The 16,578-nt window shown below is 49.6% G+C and overlaps 1 protein-coding gene and 1 non-coding gene across 2 annotated transcripts in view; both read right to left on the minus strand.

Moving 5' to 3' along the window:
* Window positions 1-439: 439 nt before the first annotated feature.
* Window positions 440-543, minus strand: LOC126015201 (U6 spliceosomal RNA). The gene has a single exon (XR_007498090.1). It is a non-coding gene; the product is annotated as a U6 spliceosomal RNA (small nuclear RNA).
* Window positions 544-9,228: 8,685 nt separating this feature from the next.
* Window positions 9,229-16,578, minus strand: part of SFMBT2 (Scm like with four mbt domains 2) — a 44,900-nt gene continuing 37,550 nt past the window's right edge. Inside the window, exons 13-21 of the mRNA XM_049776302.1 lie at window positions 15,900-15,942; window positions 15,490-15,563; window positions 14,797-14,936; window positions 13,714-13,823; window positions 12,357-12,532; window positions 11,902-12,068; window positions 11,557-11,826; window positions 10,286-10,414; window positions 9,229-10,076 (exon numbers count right to left, since the gene is read on the minus strand). Of these exons, the coding sequence (XP_049632259.1) occupies window positions 9,936-10,076; window positions 10,286-10,414; window positions 11,557-11,826; window positions 11,902-12,068; window positions 12,357-12,532; window positions 13,714-13,823; window positions 14,797-14,936; window positions 15,490-15,563; window positions 15,900-15,942 (1,250 nt within the window). The 3' untranslated portion in view covers window positions 9,229-9,935. The remainder of the gene's footprint in view (window positions 10,077-10,285; window positions 10,415-11,556; window positions 11,827-11,901; window positions 12,069-12,356; window positions 12,533-13,713; window positions 13,824-14,796; window positions 14,937-15,489; window positions 15,564-15,899; window positions 15,943-16,578) is intronic.

The raw sequence follows: 16,578 nt of genomic DNA on the forward strand, positions 1-16,578 counted from the left end.
CACACCTGAAAGTGCCCAGAGCGGCCACAGCTGCAGTGGGCAGACCCCTAGTAGGTGTAAAAGTCAGGGCTGACAGATGGGAGCACAAAGATGTCTTTGCCTGGGAGGAAACACTTGTACCCTCAAAATAGAATAGTAAAGTCTCTCAACCCAGTACTTACCAGATCTGACTCTGCTTATGTGCCTTGTATGGCTGAAATTCGGTCATGAACAACTTTGCAACCATGGTGCTTATATGAAGTATTTAATTAATTGAAAATATCAACCTCAACTTTAGTACATTGAGTAATTTTAAGAAGAGATATTTTAGAAATGAAAGCTATTCTCATTCAGATAATTATTTAGAAGTTAAAGTTTTAGAAAAATATTCCACAATACATTTGACGTGTCATCCTTGCACATGGACTATGTTAATTGTCTCTGTATCGTTTCAACTTTAAAAAATATGGAATGTTTCATGAATTTGCATGTCATCCTTGGGCAGGAGCCATGCTAATCTTCTCTGTATCATTCTAATTTTAGTATATGTGTTGCTAAAACCAACAGTGCATTTTGTTTTTGTTTTTGTTTTTGGGTCACACCCATCAGTGCTCAGGGGTTAATCCTGGCTCTACTCTCAGAAATTGCTCCCGGCAGGCTCAGGGGACCATAGAGGATGCCGGGATTCGAACCACCGTCCTTCTGCATGCAAGGCAAACACCTTGCCTCCATGCTATCTCTCCAGCCCGAAAAACCAACTGTGCATTTTAAAGAAAACAAAAATAAACAGCTAGTCATGACAAAATCATATATATTATAATAAAAAACCATCTCTCTGGATATCAGGACCCAATGCAGCTTTTCTCTGTCCTGCAGATCAAGTCCAGTGAGGGTGTCCAAGATTCATCCCATTAGGGCTCAGTACCCCATCTGCACCCCACATGGCACTCACACTTTGCATTTCTGCTCTTTTCCTAGTTGATGTTTGCATCTCAGAATTGCCTGCCCATTGGGGGGGGAGGGGCATGGCGCCACAATCTCTCTCCCAAGCCCAAGAAACTTATGCTGGCTTTGCAGCAGTGTTTAGATGCTGTGAAGGAAAAAGATGAATTACATGTATTTGGCTTTTGCAGAATACAGGCTCGCTGCAAACTGCTGCGTTTTCATGATGGAGAGAGGCTGCTAGGGTGAGTAGCGAGTGCTAATAGATGCACGTCGTCTTTTCTTTTGAGGGAAGAGACGGAACTGCACTGTGGAAGAACAGCATGGCATTCTGTAAGAATCTTAAGCTTGGAGAGCTTTGGAAATGGAGCTTGGGAAATGTTTTCACCATTGTGACCTTTTTGTTTTTACAGGAAAAAAGGGTTTAAGGGAACTGCTTGTATACACCATTATCATGGGTTCAAACTGTTAAAAAGCTGCAAACAATTTTCTAGGTGGTTCAAAACTGCTAGAGAAATGAGTTTTTTATATTTTGAATCATTTTGTTAGAAAGAGAAAATTTGGAAATGCTTCTGGTTGGGCAACAGAAATAGCTGCAAAGAAAAGTTTTTGCTGAATTTCACCAAAAGTCTGTGTGTGGGGTGGAAGGGACAGAGATCAAAGAATCTGAGCACTCCCAGCATCTCCCTCTCCCACAGTACAGCAGCATTAAAGCCATGTGGGAAAGGCAGAATTTAGCTACGTCCATAAGTCAAGCTCAGAGTAAGAGGTCCCAAATTCAGAAAAAGTGCCCCAGTGTCAGAGACAGAGAAAGGATTCCCAAAGGCAGAGGAAAGGTTTCCAAACTCAGAAAAGGGCTTCCATACTCAGCTAGAGTGTTCCCAAATTCAAAAATAGATCCCAGGGGCCAAAGAGATAGCACAGCAGTGGGGTGTTTGCCTTGCATGTGGTCAATCCTGGACGAATTCCAGTTTGATTCCTGGAATCCCATATGGTCCCCTGAGCCTGCCAGAAGTGATTTCTGATCACAGAGCCAGGAGTAACCTCTGAGCGCTGCCGGGTGACCAAAAAGTCAAAAATAAAGAAAGAAAAAGAAAGAGAGAAAGAAAGAAAGAAAGAGAGAGAGAGAAAGAGAAAGAAAGAGAAAGAGAAAGAGAGAGAAAGAAAGAATAAAGAGAAAGAAAGAAGAAAGAAAAAGAAAAGAAAGAAAGAGAAAGAAAGAAGAGAAAGAGAGAAAGAGAGAGAAAGAAAGAAAGAAAGGAGGAAGGAAGGAAGAAAGAAGGAAAGAAAGAAGGAAGGAATAAAGAAAGAAAGAGAGAAAGAAAGGAAAGAAAGAAGGAGGGCCCGGAGAGATAGCACAGTGGCGTTTGCCTTGCAAGCAGCCAATCCAGGACCAAAGGTGTTTGGTTCGAATCCCGGTGTCCCATATGGTCCCCCATGCCTGCCAGGAGCTATTTCTGAGCAGAGAGCCAGGAGTAACCCCTGAGCACTGCTGGGTGTGACCCAAAAACAAAAAAAAAAAAGAAAGAAAGAAAGAAGGAAAGAGAGAAAGAAAGAAAGGAAGGAAGAGAAAGAAAGAGAGAGAAAGAGAGAGAAAGAAATTAAAAAGGAAGAAGAAGAAAGAAGAAAGAAAGAAGGAAAGAGAGAGAGAAAGAAGGAAAGAAGGAAGGAAGGAAGAAAGAAGGAAAGAAGGAAAGAAAGGAAGAAGGAAGGAAAGAAGGAAAGAAGAAAGAAAAGAAAAGAAAAATAGATCCCAAGCTTAGAGAAAGGGTTTCCCTAAAGGATTCCTTTTCAAGAAAACTTGGCAAGGCTTTGTTTGAGAAAGGATTCTCAAAGTGAGAGAGTTCCAATCCTAAGCTCAGAGACAGTTTGTGGTGCCATTTGAGACAAGCTTTCTAAAGCCAGAGAAAAGCTTTGCAAGCTCAGAGGAAAGCTTCCCCAACTGAGAAATGGTCCCCATGCTCAGAGGAAGAGTTCCCTAAAAGGTTTCCTTTCAAGAAAGTTTGAGAAGCCTTCAGAGAAAGGCTTCCCAAGGTCAGAGACAGGGTTCCCTTTTGAGAGAAAGTTTGGGAAGCTTTTTAGAAAAGGCCCTCAAAATCAGAAAAAGGGTTCCTAGACTCAGCACTGGCCCCAGAGCTGCATGTTATCTCAGGACTTGTAGCTCTGCTCTGTCTTTGGCACTGAGAACAACACCTGAATCATCTACTCTTATTTTTTGCTCTGGGAGTCACACCTCAGCTCTGTGATTTGCAGGTTACTCCTATGTGCTGGCCTGGGGGGAATCACAGGGTGCCAGGGGTGAAGCTGAGCCCTCTGCATACAAAGCTTCTTTTAATGACCTTGAATTACAAGACTGACTGTTCCCCTCAGCACATGGAGTTCCAAGTTTTCTTGGCACCAAAATGCCAATCAGGAATTCCTGATCCACCACTGTGGATCTCCATAGGGTGCAGATACAACAATGAGACGGTATCGTAATAATATGGCCAAGATTTTAAAACTATTTTTACTAGGACTAAGCATTTTTCTCAAGCACCCAGAATTTTGTGTCACTGAACAAGAGGCTGGAGACAGATTTTTTTTTTTTAAACTCCCTGACTTAAAGAAAATGCTGGGTTAAAATGAAAAAATAAAAGCAAGTGACTTTTGGCGTGAAGACCTTTTTTTTTTTTTTTTTTTTTTTTTTTGGTTTTTGGGCCACACCCGGCGGTGCTCAGGGGTTACTCCTGGCTATCTGCTCAGAAATAGCTCCTGGCACGCACGGGGGACCATATGGGACACCGGGATTTGAACCAACCAACCTGTTGGTCCTGGATTGGCTGCTTGCAAGGCAAACACCGCTGTGCTATCTCTCCGGGCCCATGAAGACCTTTTAGAAGACTCATATCTTTGGTGGCTAAGGCATTCTAATATTTCCATGTGGTGCTTCATGCCAAAGCTGAACTTTTAAAGAATTTTCAAATCCACTGGATACTTAATTTTGCATCTTTATTAGTAACTGGAAAGTAGGTGACAGCTGTGATCAGACAGTTTCCTCACGGTAACAGCCAAGGGATTACAGCCACGCTATTATATTGTGCGGGTGTTCTTCTGAATATTTCATTTACCCAAGGGGAAAATATTCTAATTTGTAATTTCCACATTGCCCGATTATTGTGTCCCCTTCAGTGATTACTCTATTGGTTTGGAATCTGTTCATTTTAACACAATTTAATAAGACAAGTTACTTTCCAAACACCAGAAGACTCTCAGACGGTTGCATTGTGATTGAAATGGAAAAGATCTGAGTTCTTCAGCAACACAAGCTCAGGCCATTACCATTTCTAGAACCTTCCGAGTCTCTGTTCCGCCCCCTTTCCTGAAAAGCTTAACTATTAAGCCTTATCTTACAGCAGTGCAATTTCCAAAAATATAATCTGCAATACTATTTCATGCTATGTGCAAGCGGGTCAGGGGACGCGCTGTATATTATAGGTTTCTCTGTCTGTTGCTACGGCATTACAAATGACACAGATTTATGCGCAGATTAAATGCCCGCCTGTGTCTGTAGCAAAGCCTCAATAAACAATTTGCAACAGCATTAATTATGCCAAGTGTATAAACAGCTCCCCAATTGACTACGTGGAAGAAAATTCTATTTGGGCCGTTGTCTGCATTGTTGTTCCCTACTTAATGATGTTCTTCTCCATCAATCTACGTCCTTCCTGAACCCAAGCGGCTCCTGGACCATTACACTCACCACCACCCGATGGCCCCATTTAATTTTGCTTTGCTTCATCAATTTGCACCTCAAATAGGTTTTGCAATTAGCTGTGTCAATCCTCCAAGTCTGTCTTGTGCTTTGTTGTAGTCAGTATAGCAAATAGCTTTGTGGAAGGCCATGGTGCAGTTGGGGCCTGAAAGTACCTATTTTCAGCAATATTCTGAGCTGCTGGCTGGTGGGTTCTACAGGACTTTTCTAAGATTCTCTTTAAAGTCTCTAGAGAAACAGATCTCTGGGGAAGGTCAGAGGAATGAGGAGAACTTTGTAGCTTGACTGTACAAACTCACTTATGCTATAGAGTGAGCTATGAATAGTGCCCCCCCTACAAGGAGGAAACTGTGGTGCCCTGAAGGGCCCACCTGCACCCTCAGTAGTACATTATCTCTCCACCTGCCCTTTCACTTCCTTTCACCTGGGGGAAAGGTCCAGGATCTGACAAGCCCCCATGACCTCCCATGAGGGAATGTGGAAATAAACGCTCGGAAAAACAACAATTCAAAGAGCTATTTGGAACCAAGTTGACCCATAAGGGGCTAGTTCATTCCCAGAAGCACTCCCAAGGGCATGGGGGAGCTCAGAGAGGACCCAGTAGCCAGGCATTGGCTTTGCAAGTTCCCTAGAACCAAAATATAAAGTGGATATTGTTATTGAGAACCTGACCACTAAACTCCTCATGGGAGAAAAGAGGAGACAATGGACTGGGATCTGATCCCCAGAGCACTCAGGTATATGAGCCTTCCTGAGTTCGGGAGCACATCACCCCTCCTGTGTCCTTTGCTCTAAATGTTCCCTTCTGCCATGGAGTCACTACTTCCATTTGTCCTCACTCTGGCCTTCAGACCCAAAGGTATCTCCAATTCCACCATATCTCAGCCCTTCTGTCCACCATCACCGCCAAAAGAAGTCCTGCTCCTGAGCACAGATGAAGAATAAAACCCCAGTTTGCATCGCCAATGGGGAATCTTTAGAAAAGTCACCCGGATACTCTGCTCGCTGGCCTTTCCAAGTGGCTTTTCTCACAGTTCAATTCATGCTTAAGCCTGTTTCCTACAAAGTGCATTTCACAATGGATTTGGGGCAAGATCACTGTGGCTTGGACATCTTTGGGCATTCTTGGCAGGGACCTTAATTTGGGTTCTTTCTATGTGCTGCCACATCATCCTCTCAGGCGTTCTTGATTTCTAGATTCTTCTGACATCTTGTATACATATACTCAAATAGTATTGGGTCCCCAGTTCCCACTAGGATGTCACGAGCCTTCTGGAGTAACTATTGTGCGCAGAGCTGGGAGACTCCAGGGAGAACAGTTTAGCCATCCAGGCCTCAGGGAACTGGATTTCTTTCCCTACATTTGGGTTCCAGCCTCCACCTCTCAGCAGGCCCAGGCTTAGCTCCACTCCCAACCCTCCTGTGAACAGGGCAAGGGACACAGACTTGGAACAAAACAGAAGTAGCCCAAAGCCTGGAGAGGAGAAAGGATGTGCAAGGGAGCATGTGAGGGAGCAAGGGAGAGCGTGAAGGAGTCTGTAGTGGAGCACATGAGGGAGGTAGCTGAGCAGCTGAGTGACAGAATTAATGGATTTGGATAACAACACTGAAAAAAATTTAAGTTTTTTTTTTTTTTCATTCTTGGTGTTGATTCATTCCACTTAGGCTTTGGAAAGTGTCTCAATTTCACTTTATAATAGAATCATGAATTTCTGTCCTCAAAGACCTTTAAGCATAAGTCAAAAAGACAAATGTATCAGGGAATCACGAGAAAACGAAATAACCAACAGGCAGGCAAAGAAGCAATCCGTAGCGTTTATGTTGTAAGAAAATGAATTTACAAATTCTCTTGGTAAAAAAGTCGAAAGCGAGCAGGCAAACACTGAAAGCATGATGGTTGAAACTCTGTAAATAGTGGTTTTAGTGCATGTGGCGGGGGCGGGGGGGGGGGGTGAGCAAAAGGCAAACCCAAAGCCAAAAACCTTGACACAAATCTTAAGTAATAACATTTAGACACAAATACACACTGTCTCCGAATTACTTTTTCCTTTATTAACATATGACTTATAAGTGTTCAAGTAAAAAGGGATTTTCATTTAGAATAAAAATTAAAATAGAACTCTGATAGATATATTTTCTTTACATGAGAACATATATACAGAAGGACTATCTCCCAGCTGACAAGCATGTCCGCTGTCCTGCAGAGCTCAAAAACTGAAATACCAAGTTTTCCTTTTCACAACACAAGACAGGAGTCCAACTTTGATACAGATGATTTGAGGTGCAGCGGGGCTGAATGGAGCGGGACCATAGATGCCTGGGGCCATTTTAAAATTCCAGGATCACACAAGCTCCCCTACAAATGATGAGATAACCCTCCTCTACTATTGCATGAACCCTGTATCCTATCTCCCACCTTAATGTTCCATATAAGCATTTTGGGCCACAACTGTTCCATCTCCCATGAATCCCTGGGAAGGGAAGATTCTAGGGACAGGAAGTAGACCTCAAGTATGGGAGGCAGCCAGAATTTACCACAAAAAATTGAGTCAATTTCCTCTGATTTGACCAAAAACTTCCCACCGGAAGTAGAGAATAAGAGAGTCACTCAGTTCTGTTATGTATCAACACAGCCTTTTCTTTTGTTGTTTGGTTATTGCATCAGACACAGTTTGGACTTCCTGAATTTGCCTTAATAAAAACCCTGGACCCCTTAAATATCTGTTTCCCTCCCATCACCATGTGATGCACTGCTTTCTAAGGACAGAGTCGAGCTCAGGGAGGACAGATCACCCCTAAAACGAAAAGCAACAGTGAAGCTCAGCCTCCAACAGACTCCAACTGGGCTGGTTCTGCCAAGTTTCATGAAAAGAGACAAGTAGGGATGATGCTCTATGAAGTAGTCTGAGAACCCCTCAGGACTCCTGCAGGAAGATGCCCAGAAATGCTGGACATGGAACCTACCTTTGAAGCCTCAAATCTCTACCCTAGAAACTGCCCAATGGGGCACAGGTGATGGCACTCTGGTTAGGGCCTGGTAACTAAACCCAGCACAGAACAGATGCTCTTTCAAGGCTGAGGAAATGTAAAGTTGCCCTACATCCTACAGCTCATGCCTGTAAACCCTGACTTTCAGAGGCAGTTCTCCCCCCACAATGGAAGTTAATTTTATTTTTTTCCCCCAAGTTGCTCCAGCCATCCCTGGACTTATTTCAGGTCAGATATGGGGGGGGGGGTTGGGGCCACACTCGGTGGCTCTCAAAAAAATACTCCTGGCTCTGTACTCAAGAATCACTCCTGACTGTGCTCGGGGGACCCTATGGGATGCCGGGGATAGGACCTACATCAGCCAGCCACATGCCCGGCAAATGCCCTCTTTGCTGTGCTCTGGCCCCTGGAATTCTTGTGTGCAGGATCCTTCCCTGACTCAGTACAGGCAACCAAGGAAAACGGGAATGTCAGTGTGAGACCACAGGGTCTGGCTGACCTGCACATCTGACCCTTGCACCTTCATGGCCAGGTCTCAGACACAGAAGAGACGTTATTGGTCCCCAAGAGGCATCAGAAAAACAAGAAACAGTGATGGCTGGGGAGGGCAGAATGGGTAACAGGGTCCCCAACAGGAGGAAGTGGGGTTCACACATAAGATCCACATTCCTTGTGAGAGCAGAAAAAGTCCCGGCACTTTAGGGCTGTCCAGAGCATCCAAATAGGAGCCCACACTGGCAAAGGGCTAGGTGGAAACTGCCAGCAATTGGTGTGCAATGGACATGGGGACACACAGGTCAAGTGCATGGGTGTGTCAAATGCTCCTGGCATTTGGCGGGTGAGGTGTGTGGAACCAGGTACACTCGCCTACATCCTGAGCACACTTAAGCCAACTCTGCAGAGGTCCAGAGACCAGTGGCCCCACAGGGCTGGCAGGTCTTGTGTGGGGTCCACAGAATTGCCCAACCAGCCAGTGATGGAGCACATGAGGCGAGTCAGCACTGGAAAGGTGGTACCCGCCCCTTTGTCCACCACCATCACGGGGAGAGCTCATAGAGGGAGACTTGCACCCAGGGCCCAGTAGGAAGCCAAGCACCCCCACCTGAAAGCCCTGGACACATCCTTCATCCAACTTCTGAACCCGGGCAGCCAGAAGAGTGAGGCAGCCAAAGAGCCCCGATGGGTTCCAGAATGTTCCTCCCAGCTCCATGCCTCCATCATCGGACTTTTCCAAAGGGTTCAGAGTGACCACTGTCAAGTGGGTGAGAGCTGCAGGGCAGTGAAAGGCTGGTTTATGTGAGCCTGTGGGTGAGGTCGACATGGGCACTGGGCCAACTGGGCTGGATCCAAGATCAGGGAACCCAACACAAGTGTATGCCACCAAGAGGGTATGTGAGTGGGACCAGAACTTATGCAGAGCTAAGAGGGCATTAGTAGCAGCCACCTGGGCATGCCCAGGTGCCTCTGAGTGGCATCTGCCATGGGGGTACCATGTGCATCTATCAGGGACTGGATGTGGTATGGGGCGAGGTCCCCAAATCTCAGCTTTGGCTTCCTGCCTTTCCCATCTCCTCAGCTCTGGCTTCCTGCCTGTCCCATCTCTTCTTCTGGATAATCTCTATTCTCTCCTTTGAGCCTGGCAGGGTCCCCAAGGAGCCACGAAGGAGACAAGGAGGGGGTCAACTCAGCCCCCATTTGGGTCCGAACACGCCTCCTTCCAGTCCCACCCACTTTCGGCTTTGCCTTTCAAAAAAAAAACCTTGGGCATGCCTGGGACAGAATAAGAAAGACAGGGTTCAGATGAGAGCAGTGAGACTGGAGGGTCTGGGGTCTCATGGGATGAGCAGGCTCAGCTCTCATTGGGGAACAGAAGTAACCCCTGAGCTCACTGCCATGCTCTTTCCCCAGGCGCCTCAAATAAACTCTGCCTGACTGCACCGATGCCTCCCATGTCCAACAACAGCCAAGCCACTGAGGGTAACTCCCAAAGCAGCCCAGGAGGGTCCCGATACTCATCAGGCAGCTGAGCCAGCCAAGTCAGGACAGGGTTCAGTTCAGGCTCAACCAACAGGGGTCTTTGGCTCTGTCTCTGAGAGCAGAGCAGGGAGACAGAGGCGAACCACATGCGTCTTTACCCACAGGACCGCCAGACCTTGGCCCACACTCTGAGGAGCCACCTTGGGGTTCCAGAGGGAGGCAAGGAGGGTATTCCTGGGGTGCTCTGGGCATCACACTGCCGTCAGGTTTCCAGACCCTTGCTCAGGCCTGCAAAGGCTCAGCCGGCAAACTGGGCATAGAAGGCTCCCTTGACCCGCTCGATCTGGTGGCATAGCTTGATGGCGGGGCCCAGCTTCAGCTCCAGGCACTCCTGCACCGTTGGTAGCGTCAGCAACAGGAGCGCCTGCCCATCAATGTCCTGTGGAACCGGGTATCAATCAGTGGGCATGACCAGAGGGTGTAGGGTGGCGTTGCAGCAAACCAGGGTACCTGAGTATTGTGTGGTAGTCAGGTCAGGCCCAGCTCTAACTAGGGTCTTGGGGCTAGTGGGGTGGAGAAAGGTGACCCAGCTAAGGACACTGAGTGTGTGCTTGGGGGGTCCTCCGAGAGTTGATAGGGTGCCCTCACCTGCTCCTGGAAGATCTTGGCTAGTGGGGCGCAGTCCGTGAGCTTGATGAAACGCACCACATCGGTGACTGTCCACTCAAGCGGGTTGCTGTCCAGGATCAGCTTCTCCTCCTCCTCAGATGGGGCCTCCTGTCCGTGGGGAAGGAGGGAACACAGTCACCCATCACTGGCCCACACAGGACACCTCACCCCAGCCTCTGGGAGATCAGGGAGGCTACAGACCTTGGGGCGTCGGGGAGACCCAGCAGGCCCTGGGGAAGTGAGTGTGGAAGGCTCAGTGATGGGGTGGGTGAGCCATGGTCTCATGTTGAAGACTATGGTCTTCATACGGTCTTCAGGTCTATGCTGAAGACTTGGATCCCCTCTGAAGGGCAGTGCAGAGGGCATGGACACAGACACTCTGTGCCTGGTCAGTCCTGTGACTGGCACTCCATAGGCCTGGTGGACTTATTTATTTATTTATTTATTTATTTATTTATTTATTTATTTAAGTTTTTGGGCCAAATATGACTGCTCAGGGATTACTCCTGGCTCTGTGCTCAAAAATCCCTCCTGGTGGGGCTGGAGAGATAGCATGGAGGTAGGGTGTGTGCCTTGCATTCAGAAGGTCGGTGGTTCGAATCCCGGCATCCCATGTGGTCCCCCAGCCTGCAAGGAGTGATTTCTGAGCAGGAGTAACCCTTGAGCACTGTTGGGTGTGACCCAAAAAACAAAAAAAAATCCCTCCTGGTAAAGCACAGGGGACCATATAGGATGCCAGGGATTGAACCTGGGTTCACAGAATGAAGGCAAATGCCCACCCCACTGTGCTATGGCTCCAGACCATATTTTATTGTTTCAATTTGCTGTTTGTTTGTTTGTTTGTTTCTGCCTCACACCTAGCGCTATTCAGGGGTTACTCTTGGTTTTGCACTTAGGAATCACTCCTGGTGGTGCTTAGGAGACCCTACAGGATCCTGGGGATCAAACCCGCTTAGCTGTGTGCAAAGCAAACTCCTTCCCCACTGTGCTATGGCTCTGGCCCCAAACACTGACTATAAGCCTCACTCAGAGATCCCCTAAAACAGAGCCTGGAGGTGTCCTTTGTTTGCTAGGAAGCCATGGTGAGTTTAACTGCTTTCTTTTTGGGGTGCCCATAAAGTGCTGCTGAGGGATCCCAAGTTTCACACATCAAGGAGGGAAGGGGGTGGAGCTGAACCTTCAGAGCTTTAATTGGAGGCAGATCTGGGCCCCTCTGCACCCTGTGTTCCTCCCAGACCATGCCACTGTACCTTGGCCATGTCCTGGCCTGATGCGGGGCTCTGGCCTCCCTGGCTGTCCCCCAGGACACTGGCAGGGGGTGGTGCTCTGAGGCCCTGGGGTGTTGTCTCAGAAGGCAGTTGGCACACAGGCTCAGAGCTGCTCCTGGGGGCAGTGCCATTGTGGGACCGGACAGATGGCAGCTCCCAGGCCTCGTCCACCTGACTTTCAGGAGGCTCCAAGTCGCTGCCCTCGCTCCTGCTGTCCATGCCCAGTGCCTCCGCCTCCTCGTCCTCACTCTCCTGAGGGGAACACAAACAAGGTGGGCCTCTGGCCTTGCCAATGTGTGGGGACCCGAGGGAGAAGGGGACACGCACCTCCCCAGAGCCAGCCTCTGCCTCCACAGTGCCCACTCGCCGCTTCTTCTGCATGAAGACAGATCTACGCCGCTTGCGCCGACGAGCCGGCTTGAGGGGTGTCCTCTGGGCTTTGCACTCACCCACGGAGGGCCGGACCACCCTTTTCCTCTTCCCGTAGTAATAAGCTGTGAGGGTAGGAAGGTGTGTGTGATCAGGCCAGGCCAGGCCAGGGAGGGAACAGGGCAGCCCTCCCTATGACTGATGTGCGTGATGCCCAGGAAAATCCCCCCAAAAAGCAGACACTGTGGCTGCCTCCTGCCCAGCCCTGGATCACAGACTCAGGGCATTGTCAGGACCAGGACACAATTTCAAACCACGTGACTCAGAGACCCTGCAAGGAGCCTGAGGCTGGGCGTGCGGGAGAAATATTGGGGTCCTGGCCTTCACCTGCTTCTCCAGTGTCCCCAACTCACTGTATCTGGTCTTGGTGTGGATAGAGCAGTTCTCAGGGCAGTGGTCAGCCACCAGCACAGGGCTGAGGAGGTTGGGACAGCACTCGAGCTGGGCACACACACGACGGCAGAAGCCGGCCACCTGCTCGGCTGTGCGGACGATCCTGGCCACGGCCCGGTAGGTTCTGCCTCGATACCTGTGGGAAGGTGTAAATTATCTGTGCTGTTAAATCCTTTGTTGGGTATTTGTGAATCCAAGAACAGTCCCCAGAATGAGAAATTACTTTCCATCCCCTTGTCCCCTTTTGGGGGGAGACCTTGGTAATATTTATCCGCAGCAAATAATAATCCACACAGACAAGAAGGATAGGGTGTAAAAGATTGGGCAAAGAGAGCGAGAGGATCCTCTTGCAGCCTGCAGCTTTCGCAAAAGAACCCCTCTTCCCTGTCCATCAAGCTATTTATTGCCAACTCCATAGCGCCCCCACCTGGAAGGGCTAGGTGGGGCATTAGTCACAGAACAATCCTAAGGAAATATTTTTATATACAATTCCAAGAATAATCTTATGGAAACTTTTTCATATACTACAGGAAGGGACAGGGTGGCCTGTCTCCCCAGAAGGGCCCACAGATGCTGGCAGGGGCCCTCCTGGCCGGTTGCTTGTGGCTGGCAGCTGCTTGTGACTGACAGGTGGGGAATTGGTATGGGGGTGGGGTTTGGGTCCCTGAGACTAAAACAGCCCCATTCCCCACCCGAGTCCCAGGCCACTTCCAGGTTCAGAGAATCCTGGTGGGGCAGGGTGGGTGGGATAGGTCATGTGGGAACAGAGGGGGAAGATGTCCAGGGTAGGGTCAGAGCAAGGCCCCAAGCCCCCAGGGCCCACACAGACACAAATGTTGAGAGGGGATGGTCCTGCGAGACACCACCCAGGGGTGTGTGGGCACTGCAGTGTTAGGAGCATGCGGCTGGAACCATGACCCATGCATCCCGGAGCACTGGCCCATATGACTATAAGCACAGATCATGCATCCTGGAGCAAGAACCCATATGCTGGGATCACAGACCCATGCATTTGGGAGCACAGACAGACCCACACATCTGGGAACACCAACCTACATGTCCTGGAACATGGACCCATAGACTAGAAGCACTCTTTCATGCAACTGGGCGCATAGACTTTTGAGACCTGGAGCATGGACACATGAGTCTGAAAACACTGATCCACAAGTCTTGAAGCCCAGACCCACAGGGTGGATGCAACCCCCCTTATGAACCAATAGAGGGTGCTGGCCGGCATGTCCCTGTGGCCCTTATGTTGACATGCTGGGAAAGGGCAAGTTCCAGGGTGGCCTGCACTTGCTAACAGCAGGCACTCACTTGGCCTTCAGCGTCTCTTCCTGAAAGTCCCCGTGTGGCTCCTCTACCAGCTGTAGCTCCCGCAGCACCCGACCTGGCTTGTAGGCTGCGTTGATGATCATGCTGAGGACCTGGAGGGGAGGGGGTGGCAATGAACCCCTGCACATCCCTGGGGGTAAGGGAACAGCGGGTGATGGAGCCATGTTTGTTGATGGCCAGTGACTCCAGGAAAGTGTTTGAACACCCAGTGGGACCAGCTGGGCCAGGCATTGGTTGTATTCACAGATGTGACCATCCGGTCCCTGCTTTGGGGTGAAGACATGGCAGAAACCAGGGAACACTTCCTGTCAAGGGCCAAGACTCCACCCACCCATCACCCACCTGTGTGCTGCCCAGGGCCTTCCTGCCCATCACCTCTACCCTAAGCTCCCGGCCCTTTGTGCATGCAGGGCCCATGGTGGGGCCCATCTGGATCCTTCAGGAATCTCCTCAGAAATCTCAGCACTGCAGGATGGTCGAGGCCAGAACAGCCCCAGTGCCCGGATGGACTCTTCTGTTCAACACTGTCCCATGGGAAAGCAGACTACGAGTATAGCATTGTAGGAGGGGACAGACCAAAAGGGACAAACGGGGCCCTGACAGGAAAGACCCCCAAGTCCTCATCTCTCTGAGAAGCCACCCAGGGCCCAGAGCAGAGTCAGAGAAGAAATAGCGACTGGGGGGGCATCTTCCAGGAGGGCAGGCAAAAGGGAGTGGCCTGGACCTGGGTGGCAATTCCTGAGGGCATTGAGCTTCAGGGCAGGGCCATTTTCACCATGAGCCAAGAGGTCTGGGCATGTAGGGAGGCAGGAAGATGCTCCCCCTATCATGTTTTACTACCCTTCTGAAAAGGTGACCTTGACCTGTCCAAGCCTCATGCATATGGCAGTTTCTTCCAAAAGGCTGTTACTTACAGCAGGGCTCATTTAGGAGGACAGTGCAGTCTGAGTTTGTGTGCAGGGGCCCCCAGTCCCTCTCGGGGTGAATGAGAGCAAGAGTATAGGCACATGCACTCCATGGCCCCAAGTTACTCATGTCTCTCCTGGGAACCCTAAACTCACTCACCTCTTTGAGGACCAGCACACACTTCCCCGGCCCAACAGACCGCGGCAGCTCCGCCAGGCGGCCCTTGTTGAGGAAGGGTCCTGAGAAGCAGCGGTGGTTGATGAAGAGTTTTGGGCAGCTGTACTTGCCGTTAGCAAGGCCTGCAGAGATAGTGTCCACACTGGGTCATCCGCAGGCCCGCCCAGAAAACACCTGCTCCCACTCCCTTTGCCTGCAGATTCCACAAACACAGACTGTAAACCCACAGGGTCTAACTGCTCCCTCACACCTGATCCTGGTCATTGGACCCCAAATGTCTGTGTGGGTACAAACTCCAGGAGGAGTTAGGGATCAGGCATAGCTCTCCATGCTGGTTCTGGTTGTCTTCTTTCTGCTCTGTTCAGGGCAGCCCCGGGGATGTTCCTTTTTTTGGGGGAACACACCTTGCAGTGCTTAGGGGTACTGGGTACACCCAGCTCTGTGCTCAGAAATCACTCCTGGCAGGCTCGGGAGATCATATGGAATGCTGGGGATCAAACCTGTATCCATCCCATTTTGTCTGCATGCAAAGCAAATGCTTTACTACTGTGCTATGGCTCAGCTCCACATCTGGGGGCTGTTTTAGGTGGGCAGTAGCATGGGGGGGCCAGACTTGGGAGTACCCACTGACCTGATTACTCCCATCTCTGCCCTTGGTCCCAAGGAGCCCCTCACCTGTGCTGTCCAGCTGTGGCGGTGACTTCAGGTGGCTAGGAGGCCTTTTTTCCACAGGCACTGGGGACAGGGGTCTGTGGGTGACAAAACCATGTGCCTGGGTTCCCATGTCTGCAGCAGGCAGCAGCTCCCAAAGCTTCTATTCTTGAAGAAGGATGAGAGACCCCAGGAGGAATCCAAAGGGTTAGGGGTGTGTGTGTGTGTGTGTGTGTGTGTGTGTGTGTGTGTGTGTGTGTGTGTCTACAGTGCTCAAGCCAGTGGGCAGGCAGGGGGGACAGACCCATCACTCTGACAGCAGCTCTCAGACCTGCCCAGGCCCCCACAAAAGCCCTCAGCCTACCCTGCCTCAGTCCCTTGACCAGACCATACTGACTGTCACACACTCCTTGTGGCTAGAGAAAGGAACTCACTGTTTTTCCGGCTGCACGACAGCGATCTTCCTCTGCTTTTGAGCTGTGGGGGTTGGACAGGCAGGAAGGAGGGAAACAGTCAGCTAGGCGAAAGCCACTCAGAAGACTCTCAACTTGATGGCCCCTTTTTGAACCGTGATATCATCCCTGCCTTGATTTATTCACTGCATCCAGCATCAAACAGATCTGGCTGCGTTAGGAACGAGAAACCCATAGAATGTAGCATATTTATTCCCTTTGTTGCCCTGGCTCGTTCCTTATAAAATGTGTGTTTAGTAATAAGGCGCTGCCACTTCCTGAGACGAGACACTGAAAAAGAAAGTGCAGGAGGGGCTGGAGAGATAGCATGGAGGTAAGGCATTTGCCTTTCATGCAGAAGGTCATCGATTCAAATCCCGGCGTCCCATATGGTCCCCCATGCCTGCCAGGAACAATTTCTGAGCATGGAGCCAGGAATAACCCCTGAGAACCGCTGGGTGTGACCCAAAAACCACACACACACACACACACACACACACACACACACACACAAAAAGTGCAGGAAAGCACAGAATGATTTACTTTTCCCAGAAAACAAGGCAGGGATCACCCGGATAACACTTTCCCCTGCTAGGTCAAGTGATGTGTTTGGAAATAAAAATGTTTCCTCATTGATAGAGGACGGGTCAGAACCACTCCA

Source organism: Suncus etruscus, chromosome 7, assembly GCF_024139225.1.
Source record: "Suncus etruscus isolate mSunEtr1 chromosome 7, mSunEtr1.pri.cur, whole genome shotgun sequence".
In the NCBI taxonomy this organism is placed as follows: domain Eukaryota; kingdom Metazoa; phylum Chordata; class Mammalia; order Eulipotyphla; family Soricidae; genus Suncus; species Suncus etruscus.